This window comes from Cynoglossus semilaevis, chromosome 5 (assembly GCF_000523025.1).
Source record: "Cynoglossus semilaevis isolate Cse_v1.0 chromosome 5, Cse_v1.0, whole genome shotgun sequence".
NCBI classification, from domain to species: domain Eukaryota; kingdom Metazoa; phylum Chordata; class Actinopteri; order Pleuronectiformes; family Cynoglossidae; genus Cynoglossus; species Cynoglossus semilaevis.
The window spans coordinates 7,929,515-7,952,725 of NC_024311.1; the positions used below are offsets into that span (position 1 = coordinate 7,929,515).

At 43.3% G+C, this 23,211-nt stretch overlaps 2 protein-coding genes and 2 non-coding genes across 6 annotated transcripts in view; all 4 read right to left on the reverse strand.

The window, feature by feature from the left end:
- Positions 1-6: 6 nt before the first annotated feature.
- tnfaip8l3 (tumor necrosis factor, alpha-induced protein 8-like 3) lies at positions 7-14,927 on the reverse strand. Of its 2 annotated transcripts, none has more exons than XM_025055802.1 (3): positions 14,395-14,927; positions 326-952; positions 7-277 (listed from the first exon to the last, which is right to left on the reverse strand). In XM_025055802.1, exons 1-2 carry the CDS (start codon positions 14,441-14,443, stop codon positions 390-392), a joined length of 612 nt encoding a protein of 203 aa, XP_024911570.1. In that variant the 5' UTR covers positions 14,444-14,927; the 3' UTR covers positions 7-277; positions 326-389. The 2 variants fall into 2 exon arrangements, with proteins under 2 accessions (XP_024911570.1, XP_008308500.1); XM_008310278.3 differs by having other exon boundaries at positions 7-228; positions 284-952; positions 14,395-14,926.
- Positions 13,289-13,376, reverse strand: trnay-gua (transfer RNA tyrosine (anticodon GUA)). Its single transcript is given in 2 exon segments — positions 13,289-13,324; positions 13,340-13,376. It is a non-coding gene; the product is annotated as a tRNA-Tyr (tRNA).
- A 2,189-nt stretch (positions 14,928-17,116) lies between the features above and the next one.
- On the reverse strand, positions 17,117-17,198 carry trnas-gcu (transfer RNA serine (anticodon GCU)). The gene has a single exon. It is a non-coding gene; the product is annotated as a tRNA-Ser (tRNA).
- An 852-nt stretch (positions 17,199-18,050) lies between these two features.
- The window catches only part of LOC103378914 (aromatase-like), a 9,273-nt gene continuing 4,112 nt past the window's right edge, over positions 18,051-23,211 (reverse strand). The window contains 11 exon segments of one of the 2 annotated variants that reach the window (NM_001294242.1): positions 18,051-18,196; positions 18,228-18,961; positions 19,050-19,291; positions 19,552-19,707; positions 19,746-19,752; positions 19,825-19,936; positions 20,013-20,127; positions 20,227-20,391; positions 20,553-20,707; positions 20,812-20,962; positions 21,047-21,290. In NM_001294242.1, the coding sequence (NP_001281171.1) occupies positions 18,680-18,961; positions 19,050-19,291; positions 19,552-19,707; positions 19,746-19,752; positions 19,825-19,936; positions 20,013-20,127; positions 20,227-20,391; positions 20,553-20,707; positions 20,812-20,962; positions 21,047-21,242 (1,581 nt within the window). In that variant the 5' untranslated portion in view covers positions 21,243-21,290 and the 3' untranslated portion in view covers positions 18,051-18,196; positions 18,228-18,679. 2 annotated transcript variants of the gene reach the window in all.

Here is a 23,211-nt window from a genome sequence, read left to right on the forward strand (position 1 = left end):
CAGCAGGATTTGTCCAGGTAGTGGACCTTCAGGTGTGAGTGTACCATGATAAATCAAACCAAGTCATCTGTTACAGTGAGGATGTAGACGTGGACCAGGACTAGTCACAGGATGTCAAACTGGACCAAGTCTCTATTTCAAAGCAGATTTTCCAGAAGTATTTAGAGACTAAATTAATCCTGTTGGATTCAGGCCTAAAATATCATTTGGAGCTGACAGAAGTCAAATGTATGACTAAAGACATCAACTTTTCAAAATTTCAGATTACATGTGTACTTCAAATGTATGACTAAAGACATCAACTTGAGAAAAATTTCAGATTACATGTGTACTTTTGAGAGAGAGCGAGAGCCAAAGGTGAGGGGGTGAGAGAAGTCAAGAGTACGAAGTTAGAGCGTTCCTTCGTCCAGCAGTTTGTTGATGCCGTTGCAGATCTTCCTTAGAGACAGTCTGTATTCCTCGCCGTCCCCGTACAACTCGGCCAGGAACTCCCCGTTGGCAAAATGGTTGAAGACGTGATCGATGCGTGCGTGCGAGCGCGAGGTCAGGTGCTGCTCCACCAGGGTGTGGAGCAGGTCCCTGCACTCCAGCAGGAGCTCCGACAGAATATTCCTGTCAAAGGTGTACTCCACCTCGTAGAACGACACCGCCGTCATGGCCGCCTGGTTCATCTTCTTCTTGAAGCGCTCCACCGTGTCCAGCTCGTCCGGGCTGAACTGATGGTTTCTGTACAAGATGCCGATCTTCAGTGCGATCTTGATCACATCCTTGATAATCTTGTGCGCCTCCTTCTTGCTCTTGGTGAACTCTCGGCTAGCCTTGTAGAGCTCGTCCAGGATCTCGCTGCTCGTGTCGTCCGTCAGCAGGTTGGCCACCGCCATGGTGGCCATCTTGCTCAGGATCTTCTTCTGGGCTTGCAGCGTTAGGGAACGGGAATTAAAGCTCTCCTGTCCTAAAACAACAGGAAGAAAAAAAGGTCAGAGGTCAAAAAAGAAAATCGTTCCAAAGTGACTCATGGTCAAAGGTCAAATCTGGACATTTTCTAGGATTTTTCTGTTGTGCTGTTGCGATGTGACCTGTGTGAACTCTTCTACAGACTTTTAGTTTTTGGTTGCGTCTTATTTGTTCTTGGGTGCCCTCATGTGGCCAAAGAAGATATATTCAAAACTAAGTCGCAGGAAAGGCCAAACTATTAAAAAACCTTCGACTAGTCTATAAAATAGTAACCTGGAGAAAACACACACACACGAGAAGAAATTGAGCACAACATACAGGAAGACAAGGAATTGAACCAGCAAATAATAAAGACCTATTTGCTGTAAAGCTGTCCTGACTTTTAGAATTCTCTACACAAACTGATTAAAACTCCAAACGACGGCTGTGACGATAGAAACACTCCAGGATGATTTACTGAAGGCAGTAATTACAAGCAATGAGAACATTCTAGAAACTGAGAGGCAGATGAAGTTTGGTGCAGCTGCATTCTGAGGCAGGGCGGCGCCCTTCCTGCAGAGGCAGTGGTGTGTTGGCAGCGGTGCTGGTGTTGGTGGCGGAGCTGCTGGTGCTGGTGGGCCTGTAATAAAGACCTGAGTGTCAGCACAGCATAACATCAAAAATGTGTAAGGACTACCAGGCGCAGCGTTTGTGAACAAGAGTCTGGTGTCGTGTTACCGCCGCCTCAGTCCATCATACAGGAGGACATCAAAGGCCGTCTTTGTTCCCCCAGCAGCAGTCCAACATGTGTCTGTGTGCATGTGAGGAGTGGGAGGACGGGGAGGACGGGGAGAGGGTTTTTTATTGAGGTGACACCAGCCTACCAATTACACACCACACCATTCTTATGCTGATTGAACCGAGGTGGCGTAACATTTCCCAGCTGCTCTCTGGCAGACTGTCAGCCGTGTCCTCCTCCACGTGTATGTGCTGAGGGAGAAGAGGAGGAAGGCAGAGAAAGTACCAGTGTGTGTCTGTGTGTGTGTGTGTGCTTTTTCATACAGTAGGTGTATAAATTAGACCCAGACTGTCAACATAATTAAGGTGGAGGACCAGATTTGCAGTTATTAAATATTTTGCCATCTACAAAATGACAGTGTGGGGTAGCAGAGCTCCCCCGGGGGGCGCCACACCACTTCAAGGGTGATGTTAGGGAACATAAAGGGCAGGTGCAGAACAACATGTAGACCAGTGGTTTTTTTTTCTTTCACCCCTCCCCAAATTGAAATACTATTGAGTGCCTGGTAATCTGTACAAACTGGTACATTCAAACATGATAATATAATTGATTGGTTGCTGTTCACCTGCCTAGGGGGCGCTATAGCACTTCAGGGGAGTTAAAAACAAGATCAACAACTCAGGTAGAAATTAATGGATGGATTTTTCATACAGTAGGTGTATAAATTAGACCCAGACTGTCAACATAACTTCCACCCCCACCCCACTCCTCCAGAACCTGTCTGCCAATCACACATCATCCAGTGGTCAGCTGTTTCCACTCACTACCTTTCCTAGTATGGTGTTCGTCCCTGACTGGGCTGACGGACCCTGAGGTTTCATCCGCTGACGTTCTCAGCTGTCCCTCTGATCACTTGGCTGATGGACGTCCAACATCATTTCAGCTCTATTTTAATCTCTCACTCCTGCTGGACGGAAAATAAATGTACACAGACGTACACAACAATATAAACCTCATCCTCAGCCAGCATCCACTACTATTTCACCGACCTCTTCTTTGAAAACTCACTGCAATCCTTAAACTATCTTAGGCTTGCCACAAGGAGGAGGAGGGAGGAGGAGGGGGGAGGAGGGCCTCAGGGATTAAGTGCATCGCCCAGAGAGATGTGTGTTCACAGCTTTATTTTAAATTCTGCCAAAGACAAACTCACTTCCTCCTGTTCTAGAGCAGAAAAACGTCTAGAGAGACGGAGAGTAGTTTCCACTCAGCCATAGAGTCTCTGTCCTGACACCAGCAGTCTCTCTAATGATACCTGCACTCCCCCACAGGACTAGCTGGTGGCTGTCGACTCACTTTCTTAGCCGCTGTCTCAATTTGGTACATCCTGTGAGTAATATAGGAAAAATGTAAAATATGGTTAACAAAAAAAAGAGAGACGGAAACAGTTAAATGAAGAAAGGAAGTGAGCGATCGAGACGGTGAAATACTTGAGCTTTAAGTCACGGGGACGGGTGAGTCAGTCTGCACAAACAGTCGGTAAAGGGTGGACGACTGTTAAAGTGCACGTGGAAACGCTGAAGAGTCAAAAATACTCCTTTGCAGCTCGTCCACAGCAGGATTTAGGAGGAGTGTTGTTGACGAGGCGGGCTGTCAGACAGAGTTAGGGAAGAGCCTCAGTTGTCAGCTCTGAGACAGTCCTGTTGTCACATCTCTTCAGTCCTCTCATTATTTTCTCTCCACTGTTTTCCACGGAAAGTAAAGATTTGTGAAAAAGACCCCAGACATTCTACACCAGGGGTTTTCAGGCCAAGATCCATCTTTATTTAAAAGTATTTTCCAGGACTTTTCCAGGTCAGTTTCAGCTGCTACAGTCTGACAGACTGTATTTGCTTTATAAACTAAGACTAACCCCCCCCCCCCCCCCCCTGCACCCTCTTCCTCGTCATGCGGGGGTCTGCAGCACTTTTATCACTTTAGCAACAAATAAAATTCACCAAGAGCCGGGGAAACATTTCAACTCAGGAGTGCATTGTATGAAGTTTAAAGTACTGTAGTTATACTACAGTTTTATAAAGAAGTACAAAAAGAAGTGTTTACTTTGCTGAACACAAGGCAAGAACTACATGATGTCAATTTCTACATAAAGGAAATGATCGGTTCTAAAACAATAACATTCAGCTTCTACAACACGCTGGGAGTTCAGAGGGAAAGAAAAATGTTTTCCCACAGTGTGTGTAAATAACAACATGTGTCTCCACTAGGGGTGTAACAATGAATTGGTTAGAAATCAATACAATGTGTGAATTCACATCGGCTGAAATGAAAAATGAATCGTGCATCAAGGCGTAAGGAGTAGAGAGCTACATTATCTCAAAAGTCACTGGTCATACCGTGACACTACACACTATAGTAACAGTAGGTGGCAGCATGCATTGAAAACATTGGTTAAAAATGTCTTGGTCTATTAAACCAAGACATCAGGTTCCTACGTAGACTAAGTGACATTCAGGTGTTGAAACGGAACGTGGTAAGAACCTGTTGACGGTGGAATTATTTGGATATACGGTGCACATCAGTGCACATCATACTGCAAATAAAAATAATTTACTAAAAATTTGCACCACAGTTACTACATCAGAGAGTTACGGTTGTAGCTGACGTTCATGCGCAGTGTTTCGGATTAGTCGTGCACTTGCTGCTCCGTCCCCGTGGCTGCTGACCGGACAGTCTCTCTTTGTTTCCACTGGTGTTTTTGGAGTCAACACTTTCTGCCAGCTGCATTAGAACATACACCACTGTGGACCGAGGAGACCGGCCCACCCCTTCCCTGCTAAGGGTGGGAAGCTGCAAAAATGCATATGGCCTAATTTTCTTTTCCCCAGTGGGAGACCCTGAGGTAAAGAATGAGACGTGCAGATGTGGTTAATGCAAAGATCACATTTGGTCATTGGGTTTTTACAGGTCCCTGGTGGAAACCTTCATAGAAGAAATCCAGCTGTTGGTTTAAATCCTTGACTACTGTCAGTGGTATAATGTTCTCCACCGTAAACGGAGGTTTCCTACTGTTTGGTACCGTTAATGGGAGAACATGTTCTGACTGTTTCCTCTAAAATAATAATCAGTTTCCTAATTTATCATTTATTTATCATTTACTCTCCAGAGAGAGTCTAACTTAGTGAATGTAAATTAGTTAGTCACATACATTCATTTGTCTTCAGAGATTATTCACACCCACATTCACACCTGCGGTCGTTCCAGAATAGATAATAAACTCTAATCACAAATCTGTATGTTTCTGGACTATGGGAGGAAACTGGAGAACCTGCACCTGCGGTCGTTCCAGAATAGATAATGAACCCTAATCACAAATCTGTACGTTTCTGGACTATGGGAGAACCTGGAGAACCTGGAGAACCTGGAGAACCTGGAGAAAACCCAAACACAGAGAATTCCATACAGAAAGAACACTGTATTAGTTACAGCTGTCGACAAACCCTCGATATCCTGCAGTACACACAGAGTTCTACAACGGTACTGTAGTACAGAGAGAACAGAGAACAACCAAAATCAGCTGGAGTTCAACCGCCGGGGACGTGAGAGTGGAGCAGAACTTTTCCACGGTACCATGGACATGACTGGGACGGAGAATTGTGTTTTAGACTGAGGTTATTTTGACCACAGAATAGAACATTTCAAAAAAGTCCTTCTCCCGTTCTCGACATATTCTCTGGACAATAACGTGCATCAAAACATCCTAATCACAACTAATGGACTACAGGAACCAACCAAAAAAAATCAGCAAAATTAAGAAGAGCTATATATAAAATAACTCCACCTTTTAATCAGCTTTCATATTTGCATTTCCTAATAAAGGTCTCTAAAACATGGGAGTATTTTTTCCAAAACTCGTCCCCTGTTTTCTCATCAACACTGTGAGTGCTGTGTTAGACCTACAGTAGGTCAGACCTGGCCGCAGGGCAGCGTCTCAGTCACCAGTGCTGTAGAAACTGCTGGAAGAATAAAAACTAAGGATGAAAACCTGAGCAGTGTGTAAACATTATTAGTCCAAACAGTCAAACCAAAGTGTTTACTGACAGACAGAGCTCAGAAGCAGAGAAAGGTTAGAACTGTTGTCATGATAACAAACCAAAAAGAGTTTCAACATTTCACGGGCCTATGTGGTCTCTGGTGATCAACAACGATGCGAACAAAAAAAATTACACAGAGAACAAAAGCAGAAAGGCTTCATAGGTGTACTTAGCATTTAGCACAAACAAGGCTTTAGCTCTTAAGCTAAGCAAGGTTGTTCACACATCCAGGGCCTTGAGGCCGCAGCAGGGTGACCCCTGTCCAGTGGACACTGTGCCCTCTGCAGTTAAAGTTTGTTGACAATAGGTTCTCTGCATTTCCTCTAAATAGTTGCAAACGTTGGCACTGTTCTGCTCAGTAAAATCTTGGAGCTGAGCTGAATCCTTCAGCTGTGAGTCATAGCGCAGCCTGCAGGTCCAGGCAGTGAAATAAATAAAAAGAGAGACATTTCATATCTCTCCTCCAGGAGCTGGTGCTGCAGTGATTCTTCGTTGGCACCCATAAAGACCAAGAAATCAGCAGATGAATGACTCACACTGTTTGTGTTTATATAAACCAGGAAGTCAGTCTGAGAAAGTCTGAGGAGGGAAAAATATTTAGAATAAAGACAAATAGAAGAGAGTGTCGACTGAGTGACATGTGGCTCAAATGATGGGTCATGACTTCAGCAGCAGAACTAACTTCTAATGAGGTCAGACTGTTCACATACTGTCAACATGACCCTGTGGTTCCAGGTCATTGACTGTTCTGTAGTTATACGGTAATGCAGTACAGTAATAGTAACAGTAACACAGTACTGTAATACAGCATAGACTCAGTTGTTGTACTTTCTTTAAGTTAAAAAATGCTGACCACTGTGAAGTACTCAGGAGTTCTTCATAAAGTCCCCAGACCTCCCAGGTTAAAGGTCGCCCTCTGCTGTAATTGTGTTAGAACCTACTGTAAATCCGTAAAAACATACTGTAAAAAATTCAGCAGACGGAGGATCGTCCTCTTGCAAGATCACGAGACAAATGGACAGGAGTGGCTTCCTGCGCAGGTGTTCTCTGTCTCAGCAGAAACGTTAGTTTATGTTTGACCCAAATATGGAACAGAGATAAGAAAAGGTGCAAAGGTACGCTATACGGGCCGAAGGGAACACCATCGACAAGTCACGAGGGGCAGGTACGCTATACGGGCCGAAGGGAACACAGGAACATGGGAACACCATCGACAAGTCACGAGGAGACACTGAGGAAACCAGATTAACCTGGAGAGAACCCAGACAGGATAAAGCATTTGTGTTTCAGAATGATGATGTCACCATTTTAGAGTGACAGCACGTGAAAACTCTGCTGTTAGCTGTTAGCTGCATCCAACCATATGTTTACTGTCAATAAAAATAAATCAAGTTTTTCTTGTTTTGTTTATTGATGGCGTGGTTGGTCGTTTATGGATTCCATGCTCTGGACATTTGTTTGTGGTTATTATGGAAAGCCTGGCCAGAGACATATCAGAGATGTGACCCACACATCCAGCTTCACCCCTGGCTTCATTTCAGTCACTCATCTTTAGATGAACAGAGAAGCTGCCGCTCCTCAGAGGCTGAGCAGTAGTAAACATGACTTCCTGTCAGGACTGTGAGATCTTTGCTGTTTGACCTCGTCTCTGCCCCAACACTGATGTCTTCACCAGCTGTTGTTTGCCAATGCCTGCTATTGTTTAGCTAAAAAAAAGCCAGGAGAGGCACTGAGCTGATGAGCCAGGCATGGGAACTGGCTGAAGGCTGTCTCCCTCGGCTTCTGTCCTGGGGGAGCTGCTCAGGAAAAGCACCAGCTGATGAATGCTGATGGAGGAGGAAAAATATTGACTGGTTTTTAGTAATAAATCTTAAATGACCGCAGGTTATGGTTTATGGAAGTGAGGAGCAAAATAGTTCTGTCTTTTTACACTTTTTACAGGTTTGAGTCGTGGTAGTGTTCAGTCAGAGCAAAATAGTTCTGTCTTTTTACACTGAGGTTTGAGTCGTGGTAGTGTTCAGTCGTGGACTGTTTTAAGTTTTTCTAAATATTTTGGATAAAAATTATTTTTGAAAAAAGTTGACATTTGTTTATATTATATAATATTAGATATTGTTGTTTGTATTTGGGTTTTTTGTTTGTCTTTTGGTAAAAACTCTAAGCTATTATTGCTATGTTTTGTTTATGTTCTGTATTTTTAGGTTAATTTCATTCTCGTCCCTGGTTCATTCATTAATTAAATCATTCCTTCACACCATACAGAGAGATCAGCAGTTAGAGCTGGGGATCAAACAGTGACCTTCTGGCTGTAAGGCCAGGGTGCTGACCACCCTCCCACCACATCACTCCTCCTGTTTTCTTGTCTTAGGGCTTTAATTGGATAATTTGTGATTGTGATTGGCAGTGACTGACAAATCAAAAGTGTTGACAATGCAAAGCCTCAAATTCATAGTCTCACACTAAAAGAGGAGCGTGTGGGCAAACGGGTGGGTGTGTTTGTGTGAAGTGTAATGACAGGCTGGGAGACGGAGCAGGAGGACGGATGAGGATGTTTCTCCACCTCATCTGTACTTGAACTGAGAGACCTTAATCTGTACCATCTGAAATAAAGAGAGCGAGGCGTCTGAAGAAGAAGACGAGGACGGAGGACGGAGGACACATGAGAGTGCACATTAAAATATGAAAGCTCTCTCTGATAACAACGTGGCATCGCTGCTTTTCATCGGCACACGTGACCAAAACATCTGAAAAGAAGGACAGCCACTGTGGCGGGGGTTTTAGGGACAGAGACGGAATCACATGTCCAGGTTTCGGTCGTCTCCGTTTCTCCCACAGTTGCGAAACTCTCTGCTCCTTTGTCCAGTTCTCACAACATCTACAACACTGTCTGTGTGTGTGTGTGTGTGTGTTGAGGAAGTGAGTGTTTTCCGGCCCCCGGTGGGTTGCTTCTCTCCCAAACCTCGGCCAAGTCCCAGCATGCCATGGCATTGTTTACAAAGACACTCACACACACTGGTTTTTCAAAATCCATTTCCTAACCCCTCACTCTAACTTCAACAATGACAAACATATGCCTAATCTTAATCCTTACCCTAACGTCAATCTATTTATGTGGACTCTTCCTTTTTGGACACTGTGTCTCTGTGACAATCACTGCAGTTCACAGTCTAACTCTTCCTTTTTGGACACTGTGTCTCTATGACAATCACTGCAGTTCACAGTCTAACCATTCAGTACCAAACATCATACCAAAACCCTGGTTCCAGACCCACACACTGGTCCATTAATTCCCAGCTTTCGTGAAATTGACATTTTAGCTGAATTTTTCCAATCAGTGTCCGATCCCACAGTGAATCCAGTTTTTTCCCTTTTCAACAGAGTTTAATGCCTTGTTCTGCTACAGGAAGGTATGAAAGAAAAATATTCCTCAGACCACAGGTGTGTATTGGCAAGAAAATGGCGATACGAATACGATATATTGCGATATACTGCGAAATGTATGCATGACCATACATTGGGTTATTTACATGTTACATGTTTAACATCAGGTTACTAAAATTGGAACAAAGAGAATTTGCATTGGATAAATACATGAAAAAAATATGTACTTGCAAATATATACAGTCCCTGTATAATTAACAAGAGGTCGGAGGTTTAAATGCAACCAGTGCCGTGAATATTTGCATGTTAAAATAAATCCATACAGTGTCGCAGAATATCGATACGGTATCGAGAAACGATATATTGCAATATTTCAGTTTATCGATATTTTCTCACACCCATCACAGGCTGTGATCTGTGATAAACATGAACTTGTCATACATTTGATCAGGTTCGTAAATGTAATTCTAATTAAACAGCAGATATTCAACTATCATTTTCTAATGGAAGAGGAGATTCAGCCCTGCTCTCTGTCTGACAGGAACTGTTGCTGTTGTTAGTTTTTCAGCAGTTGCACTTCCTCAAACAACCACATGACTCTATCTGTTTATTGCATTAACACTAGTGGTCTACGTTGACCAAACCTGAAAAACCAGTCTGGATTTTAGACCCCCACATCCTCAGTTGATGGGGGGGGGGGGGGGGGGGGGGGGAGGTTAACATTCAACCCACTGAGACCCCAGACTCTCACACACAGAAACCAACAACATCCATTATTATCATTAAAATACTGACTTTCTTTTTTGCTGTAAATATTGTTTTTATTTGCCCCAAGCAAACACACTCTCTGAATTACACCAGTCTGATGGTTTTTAGTCTATTGTTACTTTTTAAATTTTTAAGAAAGGTCAAAAAATAAATCAATAAAACTGAAGAATGAAGATTGAAAACATGACCAAGAAACTAAAAAACAAAACACACTTATTCACGGATGACTAACGTGTGATAGAGGAGCAAAGGTCACGCAGTTCAGAGTGAACGTGTCTCAGATTGATAGGAGGGTTTTTACTGTCTGTACTTTGAGCTTCAACAAGTACAGTATGCCACACTGGACTGTAAATCCACAGCTGCTGCTGCTGCTGCTGCTGCTGCTGCTGCTGCTGCTGCTCTCTGGTTTGCCAGCACACCACTAACTAATGATCAGGAAATAACTGTGGTTCACACTCACTCAATAAACACACACATTTATAGTCCTGGTTGTTTTTCACTCTGCAGTCACTGCATTCCTCCTCTCACCTTAACCCTCTCCTCCACTGGACACAAAATAATCCCCTACTGTTTAATCCCTTAAGGATGGCGGGGGGTGTGGCGAGGGGCTGCAGACAATCCCAGAAGTCATCAGGGGAAGGCGGGGGTAACAGCACGAACACAACCATTCACTCACAAAGTTACTGTCATATTCACACCGATGATCACTTCAGAGTGAACATTAAGCTAATGGATTGTGGAGGACACGCCAAACACACAGGGACTCGAACCAGAGACCTAAGTGCTGTAAGGCTGTAGCATGTTGCCCACTATTGTCCAAATAAATACCATTTTAATAGTTGTTTCGCTGGAGTCTAAGCTCAGATGCAAACTGTTTTAGGAGGCAGCCCCCTCCCTCCTCCTCTCCCCCCCCTCCTCCTCCACTCCCTCATGCTTAGACCATAAATGTTTAATTAAAGCCAGAACCCGGGTCTAAATAAAGAATCGACTCAAACCTCCCTACAAACGCCGGTGGATGGACATCAGCTCCAGCAGGAGTTAAACCAACACACACTCAGGTGAGAGCATCACAGTCTGGCATTCAGCAGCTCCACGTTCCACCGACGCCCTCCTCGGCACACACACTGCCTTTCTTCAGACACAGCGCCCACGGCCAGCACTAGACGCCACTGCTGACTATTTGCTTTCCTTCAGCTGGCCCTGCAGTAAAACCACAGAATACTTCTCCTGGACGTGTGCGTCTGTGAGGCCTTGTCAAAGCGTCTCTGCGGTTTGAATTCATGTTTCAGTCACGGCTCAGTCGGAGTTTTTAAAAGTCTCTCAGACACTGTAAAACATAACTATGTCAGAAATGAAAGGCTACACACTTTAACACTGGGGACAGAACTGGACCCGGACTTTCACGCACTGACATTTCGCTCCCACTGAGAAAAGAAACGAGCCTTTTCTCCTGAGTCATCGTTTCCATTTACAGATTTACTTCTGTTTTCCTCAGTTCATATTACATTTTTTTCCAGAACCAGCCCCTGTGTGTGTGTGGGTGTGTGTGCGTGTGAGAGTGTGTGTGGATGGTTTCCATCTGTAAGCCAGATTTAGAGGAAAAAAAATCTCAGGGATGCATGTGCACGGAGCAGCAAGGGAATAATAAAGAAGAGTTTCAGCAGTTTCTCTGTTTTAATTGAGGCTGTTAAAGAAGTATTTCAACAAGAAAAATGGGTTTTCACATTTGAAATGAACACATCGCTTTCTTCTGCTACACTAAAAAAGTACATTATTAATAAAGAAATGAACACATCGCTTTCTTCTGCTAAAAAAGTACATTATTAATAATTTCTTTAGAGAACTCTCAATATATCGTATTGATTCAAACACCTAGTGATTACTGAGTACTTTATAATAATTAGTTATTTAGTGTTAGTGTCTAGAAATGTTTGGAGTGAAGAACGTGGCGGTCGTCTCAAATGTCCGTCTCTGGGTTCTGTTGTGTTCTGTTGCTGTGTGTGAGGAACATGTTCTGATCATCTGAAGTGTCATCATCAAACAACATGTGCAGTTTTTGGTGTGTTTACAGTAGAACCACAGGAGGCCGAGCCCGTACACGTCTGTGAGCTGTTTAACCAACAGTGGACCAGCTTCCTCTACAGAGGATATACTCACTGGACCACGGCTGACTGGACATGACTGTGTATGATGGTAGACTTGATGATGTCACAGTGAGTCCAGGAAACCATGAATCAGGAGAAAGTGAGGTGTGGGCTGATAATTCACTGTGATGAATGATGTTATATCATGAGGCTGTAAAACTTCCTGTTAGGATTTCTGTTGTGTTCTGTACTGAATGTGTACTTGATGATTACTCTGGACAATCTACTGACCAAGCAACCTACGAGTCTACCTACCTACATTATCTAACAACCTACTGATTTGCCTAAAATCCTAGTGACCATCCAACCTACAGTATCTAATGACCGTCCTTCCAACTTAGCTACCACAGGTAGGTAAGGAGGTCATTTTTTGCCTCTACTTTCCTACCTACGTATCTGACGACCTAAATATACACATACATTTTTGCATATACACAGTTTTTAAACCTGACCCATCAACCTACTGACTACCTACGTACCTGTCTGAACACCTACCTACCCTTTATCCATCTATGCATTCTACAACTGCACCAGGCTGCTTTGATATTTCATTTCATTCATTCTTTAATTTCCCATTTTTGGGATCTATAAAGTACATGTGACCCCCAGCCCGTCCATGAATATCATGTCCTAGTTTGTTTGTTGGTTGTTGACTCAGTGCTCCACTCTGCTGGTTGAACTAAGTGACAAATGGAACTGTACACCTCAGTCTTCAACAACACAGCAGGGTCTAAACCTCACCTGAAACACAAGCCCTCAATATTTACACACAGATCGGTCACATGACGCAGCCCACAGCAGAAAAGACCATGTTTGTTTACAGCAGTAGAATTGTTGTCAAAATATGTTTGCTCAGATTTCACAGAGACATTGACCTTAAAACCCTTTAAATTCATAAAATGAGGCCCCGTCCCCACAGGTATAAGGAGCAGTACAGCCAACACAGCACCTTTGGGATTGGCATAGGAAAACAGTACCATTTATATGGAGTTCCATGGATAAAGGACCTGACTTGGATTTGCACATGATGTGCTCACAAACATTTGGAACCTTTTATGTCTCCCTTAAATTAACAGAACATATAAAACATACACATATAAACAAAACAACTTACTCTGCATTTATACCATCAATCCTACTCAGAAATCTACTGTTCCTTGCCAAAAGAGTGAGATTCAACTGCGATCCACTAGTACCTAGCTCAATCACTTTATAACCAGGGCAAAAATTTGTCCTCCTTCGAGCCGGATTTGAACCAGCGACCTAAGGATTTCCACACTCATCCACTACAGTCCTCCGCTCTACCAACTGAGCTATCGAAGGGACAACAGAACTCCCCTTATAGAAAAGAATATATCAGCTCTGTGACCAACTGAGCTATCGAAGGGACAACAGTTGCAGAAAAAATATATCAGCTCTGTTTAGAATCTTCTCTCCACAGTAGTGGTTTTCAAGGACTGGGTCAGGACCTGAAGAAGTTCTGATGACACTATCACAGTACTGCAGTACAGTGTTAAGTATTAGAAGTTGTAGTTACACAGAACTCACCACAATGTAAAACAGCAGCGCTAACGTTAGCTACAACAGTCCAACACTCCAGCACATGCCCAGTTTGAAAAGACTAACAACAACAAGACAACACATTTTTCAGACTCAGCTGTTCTCAGTGGACAGTGGACACAGTAAGATTGATGTGTCAGAAAGTTGGATGCACAAATAAATTGCAATTGGTGCAAATTCTAATAAACAGAAAACAAAAATAAAAAAAAACGTTTTGGTTTTCCTTCTTCACCTGGAAGACTATTCACTGATTCAGTCTAACATTCCTACTGAATAAAAATGTAATCCTGAATAAAAATGTAATTAATAATTATTACTATTAATAATAATAAATGTAATTTTAAATGTAATTTAAAGAATAATTTAATTAACTAATTAATTAATTAAAAATGTAATTGATTAATTCCCTCTTCACTAATCCATGGACATGTATCCCTGGAGTCAGATAAATATATGTATGAAGCTGTGTGTCTGAGTCTGTCGGCTCCACAGTGACAGCTCTACTTTTGACACATCTAAGTGATGAAACACAGCTGCTGCAGGAAGTGTGAAGTTCTGCTGGAGCTGAAGGTGTTGTGTCTGGAGGAGCCTTCAATGACTAACAACCAGGTTGTGGTCTTAATAATGAAGGCGGAGACCAGTGTCGGATAAAAATGGCTGAGAAACGCGTTGGAAGAGAGGAGGAAGTAGAACTGACTGACTGAGTCCCGGCAGGACTACAAATGTACCAGAGTAGTACGGGTTGTTTAGTAATAGTTAGTCAAATGAATGGGCCACGTACCTCCAGGAGACAGGTCTCCATCACTCTGCTCTCCAGAGTCTGAATCCATCCTTCCCTGCCGGACACTCACAGGCTGCACACGCTCTCTGATCTCTCCGTCTTCTCCTCCTTCCTTTCCCACTCCAGGTAGTTTTCACCGATCTTTTTAAAAAGACAGAGTTAAAGAAAATGATTTTTTTTTGTTGCTGGTGCGTTTAACTCCCCCTCCCCAGCCTGAATCACTGCAACTGTTGGAGGAATTCTGCTGTGGCTGTTCTATTTGCCAAGCAGATCTTCCCTTTGCTGTTCCCTTTACCCTCCTCTCCTCTCCTCCCCTGACTTCTCAGTTTCTCTTCTCAGCTACTTTTCTCATTTCCCAAGCTTCCACCCGTTGCTCACTCTTGGTCCGTCCCCTCTCTCTCCCTCTCTGCCTATGTCTCTCTCCCTCACAATCTCCCCTCCCTATGCTTCTCTACTTCGTCCCTCCTCCTTTTCCTCCTCCTCTCATTCCATCCCGTCACACTCGGTCCCTTCACACACTCTCCACTCTCACACTCATTCTCTACCTCTTTCTGTATGCTGCGAGTGCTGCCGCTTCCTCTCATTCACTCCCTCTCTCTGTCTCAGTGTGAGAGAGAGCTGCCTGTGTTCCAGCCCACAGTTATTCTTGACAACTTGAAATTCATCTCAAGCAATAAAAAAAAAATCCCGTGTCCACACAGTTTATTATGAAAACACACTCGTCCACTGTGCGGGCGGGTGTGTGTGAGAGAGAGAGAGGGAGAGAGAGAGAGACATTAATTGTACCTAAGGTAATGTTATACTGTCTGTTTGCATCATTAAGTGGAGAGGTCGCGTCTCACACCTGAATGCAAACACTGAGATGTTTGACACAGCAGTTCACCTCAAGTGGAAGAAATTATGTAATAAGACATTTGGTAGTTTTTAAGTGAGGACTCTGACACAGTGTTGTTGTAAAGGATATGTTGGAATTTCAGTAGGAAACATCAACAGACCTGTCCATATATCTGTCCAACCATTTCCACAAACTCCTCTGAGAAGATCTCAAAAGAGTTCCTACATCGGCTGGGAGATCTCACCACTCTGATGTGTCCTTGGTTTCCCACTAGAGGTGGTCATACTCATCAGTCAACAAAGAGCGGCAGACTCACCTCTGACCTGGTCTGACCCACATTTCATCCTTTCGCCAAGAAGAAACCACAGCTTCAGGTATGTCTTCAGTTTCTTAAACTACTATTACCAGCGCGCTGCAACATTACACAGGTTCTCACCGTACACACCAATGTACATGGTGAGCTGAGTTCACTTAATCAGTACAACACTAGCTTGTAACAGCAAAGTTTAGTCCATGTCAGTTGGGGATGTCGTCTTTACGTGACAGTGGGAGAAGAAAGGGGGCGACTGCAACAAGTGTCTGTCCATCAGAATCTTCATGGACCGGCTCAATAATGAGCCTGGTTTGGTTTGGACAGAAAGAACAGAGTGGACTGAGATGCTGGTTAAAAAAAGAAAGAGTTTGAGCCCAGTGTCACGTCCAGCTGCTCCACTGGGTCTGTGAGCAAAACACTGTCACAGACGATCGCAATCAAGGGTGAGTTAAGTGCCCCCCTGGGGTTTTTAGTTTTTTTCTTTATAGGTCCATCCAGACATGAGGGTGATGGGAGCTGCGGTTCTTTAACAACAACTGGGCATTTCATAATCGTTGAGCAGCATGTGGTCAAATATTTAAAGGATCAATCTGTCAATAACTGAAAGTTCAAATCCAAATCCACGCAAACAAGAACCTAAACCGTCCCCGTCTGTTGGGACGGACATATTTTCAGTTGTATGTACAATGCACGTACAATGCAGCTGCTAGTACTTTTTTAGAAACCAGAATACTGGTAGAGGAAAGTTAGAGATCATCTGGACATGTGCTGAAGTCAGGGGAACCCAAGAGAGACAGATGAGAAGAGAAGATGACCCTCCACACTGATCCACAGACAGGATCAAGAAGACCTTCTGCAGTGCTGTCTGTGAGACAGCATGAGGCTGGGACTCTGAGGACAGGGAGCAGGTGGTGGTGTGTAGTTGGTGCTCCGACAGCAGTTGCAGGCTATGCTGTCTCCCAGGTGTGGGGCTGACTGCTACTCAGCGTGAGACACTGGACACCAGATGGCACTAGCCTACCAGTCCACAGCCACAGGCCAGTACATTTAACTGACTCTGTTTCGGTGTAAATATACACACTACATATACACAACAAAGCACTGCAGAGAGGAAATGACCAGGAAGTAGAAATCAGTGAACCTGTGTTTTTCTGGTAGAGTAGATTAGTGTTTATTCATTCATTCAGAATTTTTTTTAGATTAGTGTTTATTCATTCATTCAGAAAAAAAATTAAAAATATATATTTTTAAACAGACATAAGAAATATATATATAATATCATTAACATTAATTTTAAATTTTTATTTGCGATAATAATAATTAGTAGTAGTAGTAGTAATAATAATAATAATAACAGATCCACCTGACTGACTGTTGTTCCATTCAGATCATAAAATAAATGCTTTATTAAAACGCCTGTGGTGTTCAGGAAAGTAGGACATAAGTGATTTTTGTCGTGTTGGGGCGCAAGAAATCCACATAATGATACTCGGGTAAGGGATTGATGCAGCCTTTTGCGTGGATTCTTCCGTGCCAGGATTGGCAGGGAAGAACAATGGCAAAAGTCTGCATCCCGACGAGGATGGGATTCGAACCCACGCGTGCAGAGCACAATGGATTAGCAGTCCATCGCCTTAACCACTCGGCCACCTCGTCCCGTGGCGTGCAAGGTTTCGAATGGAAATGTTATTACCCACAATGCATTTCGACATTGCACTACACACCTGGAAATTATATTCGCCGTTTAAAGAAACGTTGTTACGACGTCACACAATTAAATACAGTGCACTAGTTACCGATAATGTCGATTTAAATTAAACCTTTAACGATACACCTAACATTTAGGACGATGCAAACTAAAAGACAAAAACATTAAATGACATTAAATATAATTCAATAATTTACGACTTTTTTTACGAATACTCACATCTTAACCATCTCCATCAGCAGTCCACACCAGCCTGATTCTGATAGTGACAGCCGTATATAAAGTTCCAAGTTGAAAAGTTAAACTTCGCCTTCGGTTCTGTTTTTGTTTTGGCTTTTTTCGCGCCTATAAGTTTGTTTAGCTTCCGTCCCGCACCTGCGCAGTAACATAGACTAGTCCATTTTTCTAGGATACGGGGAAGTTAGAGGGGGTATTCTAAATGCTTTAAATGGCAAAGACGCAAAAATTACATAATTAATCACATGATAATGACAAATTATGTGAGGACCAAGTTTGTGAATTTTTCTATGACATCATGATAGTTTAACAAAAATACTGTATTCGGTGCTATAGCTAAATGCTAACGGGCCGATAAATTAATACCCATAAAAATGGTAAAGGTGAAAAGCCGCCAAGTGTAAATAGTCAGGAAAGTTAAGAACACTCGTGTAGTGTTATAGTGCCCTCTGCTGAACAGATGTAGCAAATGCGAGGAGGCTTTCAAATAAAACAGTTTTAAGTCTCAGATCTTCTGTAATATTTAAAGATGTCGTGTTTTTTTATTATAACAAATGTGAATACTGTTTTAAAATAATTTTATTTAATACATGTCGTATTTACTTTTTTATACACTGTTAATACCTGTAATCGAGTAGTTTGCCATTGGAATAAAATAGAACTGAATAGAAAACCATATAAAAGCAAATAACCGGTTACAAATTGGTAATAGAAAACCATATAAAAGCAAATAACTAAAAATTTGCACCTGATGTTTTGTTGTATTCAAGCTACATGTAAAGATAATACAACACAAAAATGCAAAATACCACAGTAAAAGTAAAACAATTGTGCATATAACTCAAGGTGTGATACAGTTTTCACATATAAAAAAATACATTGAGATGACCCAGCACGCTCTGTTTAAATGTACTCAAAAAGAAAAACAACATAACTCAGTTAGGAGTTAAACCAAAAAAGAAAAGAAAATACTACAGTAAAATAAGTAACAGGCATCTTACCCAAAATATCCCAGTGTTTGTTCCTTCACTCCCTAGACAGTTTCTCAGTCCATCATCACATTTAAAGTAAAGAAATTCAGGCTTTTAAAAAAGATTGGTTTGTAGCGTCATTATCAACAGCGTGCTGCCAATTACCTTAGCTCACTGTGAGTAAAGGGCTTTTGGCGCCCCCTGGTGTAACCCAACCTTATTTAACAGGTGTATTTGTGCAGAGGATCAGCCTTTGAGTGAATCCCTTTCTTCCTGGGTAAGAAAGTCATGCTGAGGTGCTGGGCCTCCTGCTCCTCCTCCACCGGCTGCTGGGACAGGTTGTTGGTCTTTGGCAGACTGTCCAGGGTCAGGCCCTGATGGCAGCAAACACAAAACTGAGAGAGCAGCGTCACCAGGATGGATTTCATCATCACCATGGCTATGTGTTTGCCAACGCAGGAGCGGGGGCCTGAACCGAAAGGCTGGAAGAATCGAAGAGGAGTCTGAAGAAGAACAGACATGAGAGGTGCTTGAAGGTTTTTGAAGAAAATAAAAATCATTATCTGCTTTCAAATCATTCAGACAGCTCACCTTTCTTTCAAAGTTCTCCAGGCTGAATTCATTGGGTTTGCAGAACAGGTCCGTCCGGTGCATGCGACCCGTGTTCAGAATGATATTCGTGCCCTTCGGTACCTGGTACCCTTCTATGATGTCATCAGACAGAGCTCGGCGCATGGTGAAGTCCACCACGGGCTGAAATCGCAAGCACTCATTGATGAAGGTCTCCAGAACCTGCAGCTTTGGAAGATCTCTGTTCCTCAGGTTTCTCTCACCTGTAGAGGTTTATTTACACAAAAGACAGTTTTTTGAGGTTTAAGATTTAGTTTGGATGTAGGATTAGGATTAGGGGTTGGATTATGGTAAGGATAAAGATAAGACAAAAATTTGAAATGGTTAATGTTAGGGTAAGATGTTAGGAAATGAATTAATCTATGTCTATGTGATGTTAGGAAATGAATTAATCTATGTCTACGTGAATGAAACTGTGCGTTTGTATGTGCGTGTGTGTGTGTGTGTCAAGGCCCCTCCTCACCTACAACGGTGTCGATCTCCTGCAGCAGCTTCAGCTCCACGTCTGGATGCTGCTTGAGGAGCAGCAGCATGAAGAACAGACTGATGGACAGAGTATCAGGGGCTGCGATCACCATCTCCAACACACACTGGGTCACATCCTCACCAGACAGCTCACCTCGACACACTGGGTCACATCCTCACCAGACAGTTCACCTCGGGTCTGCACGCACACAGAGTTGATCAAGCTAACCTGGCTATAGATATGAACAGTTATCTAAAATCTTAAACCAACCTGTGCAAATATGAGCTCTGTGGTGAAGTCGATGTCGTCCAGCTTTTCCGCGTGCTCCACTTCCCTCCTTTTCTGTTCCACCAGCTCTCCAATAGAACGCTGCAGCTCCTGGCTGTGGGGTGACATCACAGCAGTCGGTCAGAAGAACAGAATCCCTGAGAAAGGACGCTAACGAGAAGGGAACTCACGCAGCTCTCTGGTGTCTCTGGTGAATCCAGTCCAGTTTGAAGTAGACGTCAGGTTTGATCAGAACGCTCTGCCAGGTTTCAAAGTACTGCTGGATTTTCACCAGCAACTCTTTCTCTGCACACATGAAAAAAGTAAACATTACAGCACCACCTCGTCACAGAGACCTGTCTGAACTGGTTGTAGTCATAGTCCATAGAGGACTTTTTGACTCACCGTTGACAGGCACACCCAGGAAGAGTCTGTTGGAGATGTCCACAACGGTGCAGCGCAGCAAGCCGAGGACGTCCACATGATCCAGGTCATCCAGGTCGTCCAGGTGAGTCTGCGTAGAGGAGACACAGACGTCCAACGTCCCTTGTAGACCTGGACCAGTCAGAGCTGACACAGAAATGATACAATATTTTAATTACATAACTGACTCAGACCTCAAAATGACATTTTCGTCTCTGTATTTCAGATTTGACTGTGCAGTAGAATCAAAGTGACTGATGGAGACAGATGATGATCGACGGTGGTAACTGTCGTCTCTAAATTCTCACCTTTACTGAAATAGGTTCTGATCTTCTTCCACAGAACCACGTTGTTGTTGAAGATGAGTCCCCTCTCGTGCATCCCCAGGCACTTCAGTCCCTGCTTGCTCCCAAAACGTGAACAATAGTTCCCGCTCCTGAGAACCTGGTGCACCACCGACGGCCTTACAGACAAAGAGGAAGTCTTCAGCTGTGCTGTGACTTAATGTCTACTATTTTAATTATTAATTAATTCATTATTTTATGTCCCAGAACCTACTGAACCAACCTGCTGACTATTAGCGTCTCCTCTCCATTGATCCACACTCTGACGATGTCTCCATACTTGTTGTTGTAGTAGTTACTGGCTGTGCCGATGCCGGTCCAGATGAATCTGACATATGACAGCAGTGGACCCAAACCCAGACAGAAATATGGTCCTGTTGCAGAGAAAATCTTTTTTTTAAATTTCTTTCTAACTGACAGAGATTAAAAAAAACAGCAGAATCCAGACCAGTTCGTACCTGGAACAGCGATCTTCTCTGTGTGACTCCAGGCCACCAGCAGGAGGCAGATAAGCAGGACTAAGGTTCTGGTGGCTGCCGTGAAGACTGAACATGGCACCGCGGTGACATTGGGGGACACAGATACCAGTTCTGATGTCATGGTGTCCAAACCTACAGGTGACATCGGCAAGTTACAACCGGGGATGTGATCCATTAGGACTAAGACAGGCTGCGGGGAGCGGTTCTGAGGAGCTGGAGCCGCCTGCTCAGTCTGCTCCTCTTTATAAGCAGCACAGCTGGTGAGCAGCCAGGTCAGGGAGATGGAACCGCCACAACAGTGGAGCAGAAAGGTAAACAATTCCCTTCCAACCTTGAGGTTGTTGGATCGGGGCCAGCACCCTTGAAGGAACCTGTCTTTGTTCCACAGTGACACGTTGTCGGACAAGCTGTGTTTGATAGTTGATGATGAGAAAAACTTCTCCGTCTGTCGCCTTCATCTTCAAACATCAAACACATGAGCGAAACATCATACAGTACAACAAACTGGAGGCTGAGATCAAAACACCAGCCGTCTGGATCAGGACCATGATGGGTCAGGACAGATTATTGTCTGTGCTCAGACCAAGGAATTTTGAGAAATTTGGAGTTTCAGGCATTTTTCCCATACCATTGTTTCCCAAAGACTGGGTTGCGGCCCTCAGGTGGGTCGCAAGAGATTTTTTTTGTGGGTTATCTCGCATCATGTATCCCAGGATTTTACGAATAATGTCTATTGACCTGGGTCGTGAAGGTATGTGACTTTTAAAATATGGGTCCCCAAAAAAAAAGTGCCATAAATACATACCTACATATAAATAAAATACATATTCAAGATTCAGCTGATTATGATTTTTAACACATTTTACTACATGAGAATGAGGTCCTGTGTCTTTCCAATAATTCACTTATCGTTGATCTGATACATCGTCAATACACCTGTTGATGTTCACACACACTGTGGGAGATCAAAATACCACATCATCCACTGGTGGCTTCAACCTCTGGTCAGTGGCCAGGCCTACGTCAGACCAGCATGACTGAGACGGACAGTTTGACTGACACAACAGTCAGATGAACTGTTCAGGACTGTAGACTGATAAATATTGTTGAAGACAATGACTAATTCCATCAATTGATTTAGTCACAAATATAATCAGGTGTGAAACACTGACATCTACCTGCTGATATCGGTACTGTCTGTTCCAGTGATGAACAGAAAATGTGACATTTTGACTGATCTGGATTAATCATGACTAATCCATAGTCTATTGGCAGAGGTCAGTGAGGACGGACAGTGTGAGTGTGAAGACTCACTCATGGCTGCAGCAGATGACCATGGAGTGTTCTCTGCTGCTGCTGATGTTTCCTCCTCTGGATGCAGCTGCAGACACATGAAAGAGCTCCTTATCTCGCCCGTCTCTGTTTCAATGGGTGGGACAGTGATGATGACCTGCGTGTCCTCCTCCACCGTGTCCTCCCTGCTGCAGCCTTGTCTCTCAGATTATTGACCTTTTTGTCTGTTGCCAAGCCAAGAGACTAGATACCAGTTATAATTTAATTTTGCCCTTGAGGGAACATTTCAATTAATTCATTTTCATTTATTTAAATTATAAAAAAGCTTTAGTTGAATTAGAAATAATCACTGGAGAAGAAAGAAAAGAAAAATATCGATATAGTATTGTGAGAGAAATATGGTGATATTTCAGTGTATCGATATTTTCCTAATAAACAGTCAGTCTAATGAGGGTCAGGTGGTTTGAATTCTCTGCCGTGTTTGGATCGTATTCGCATTTGACTTTAACTCCTGTTGATGAATCACTGTGATCCTCTGTAACTGTAAACTACAGCACAGTGACAGTACTATGTAGAATGTACTGGACCTGTACCACTACGACCGTCTGACTCCGTCATCCACAGAGTGAGACGGTACAAGACTCAGCATTTATCACCACGGCCGGGACATGGAGAACCCTGGTCGTATGGACATGTGACGCACATCCCCACCCTGGCTAGACGTCTGTGAGACACAGCGGCAGCAGCTATCAGAGTGGGTGTGGATCCACTGCTCCTGTCAAAACACAGCACACACCCCCCTCCACTGTATCGACCTTAACACATTCAGCAGAACAGCTGTTTAGTCGGCA

Excerpts from the sequence above, each read along its gene's own strand:
- tnfaip8l3 (XM_025055802.1), bottom strand. The coding sequence starts at position 14,443 with ATGGATTCAGACTCTGGAGAGCAGAGTGATGGAGACCTGTCTCCTGGA. Across the intron at positions 953-14,394 it reads TGGAGACCTGTCTCCTGGAG|GACAGGAGAGCTTTAATTCC; the intron begins GTACGTGGCCCA and ends CTGTTGTTTTAG.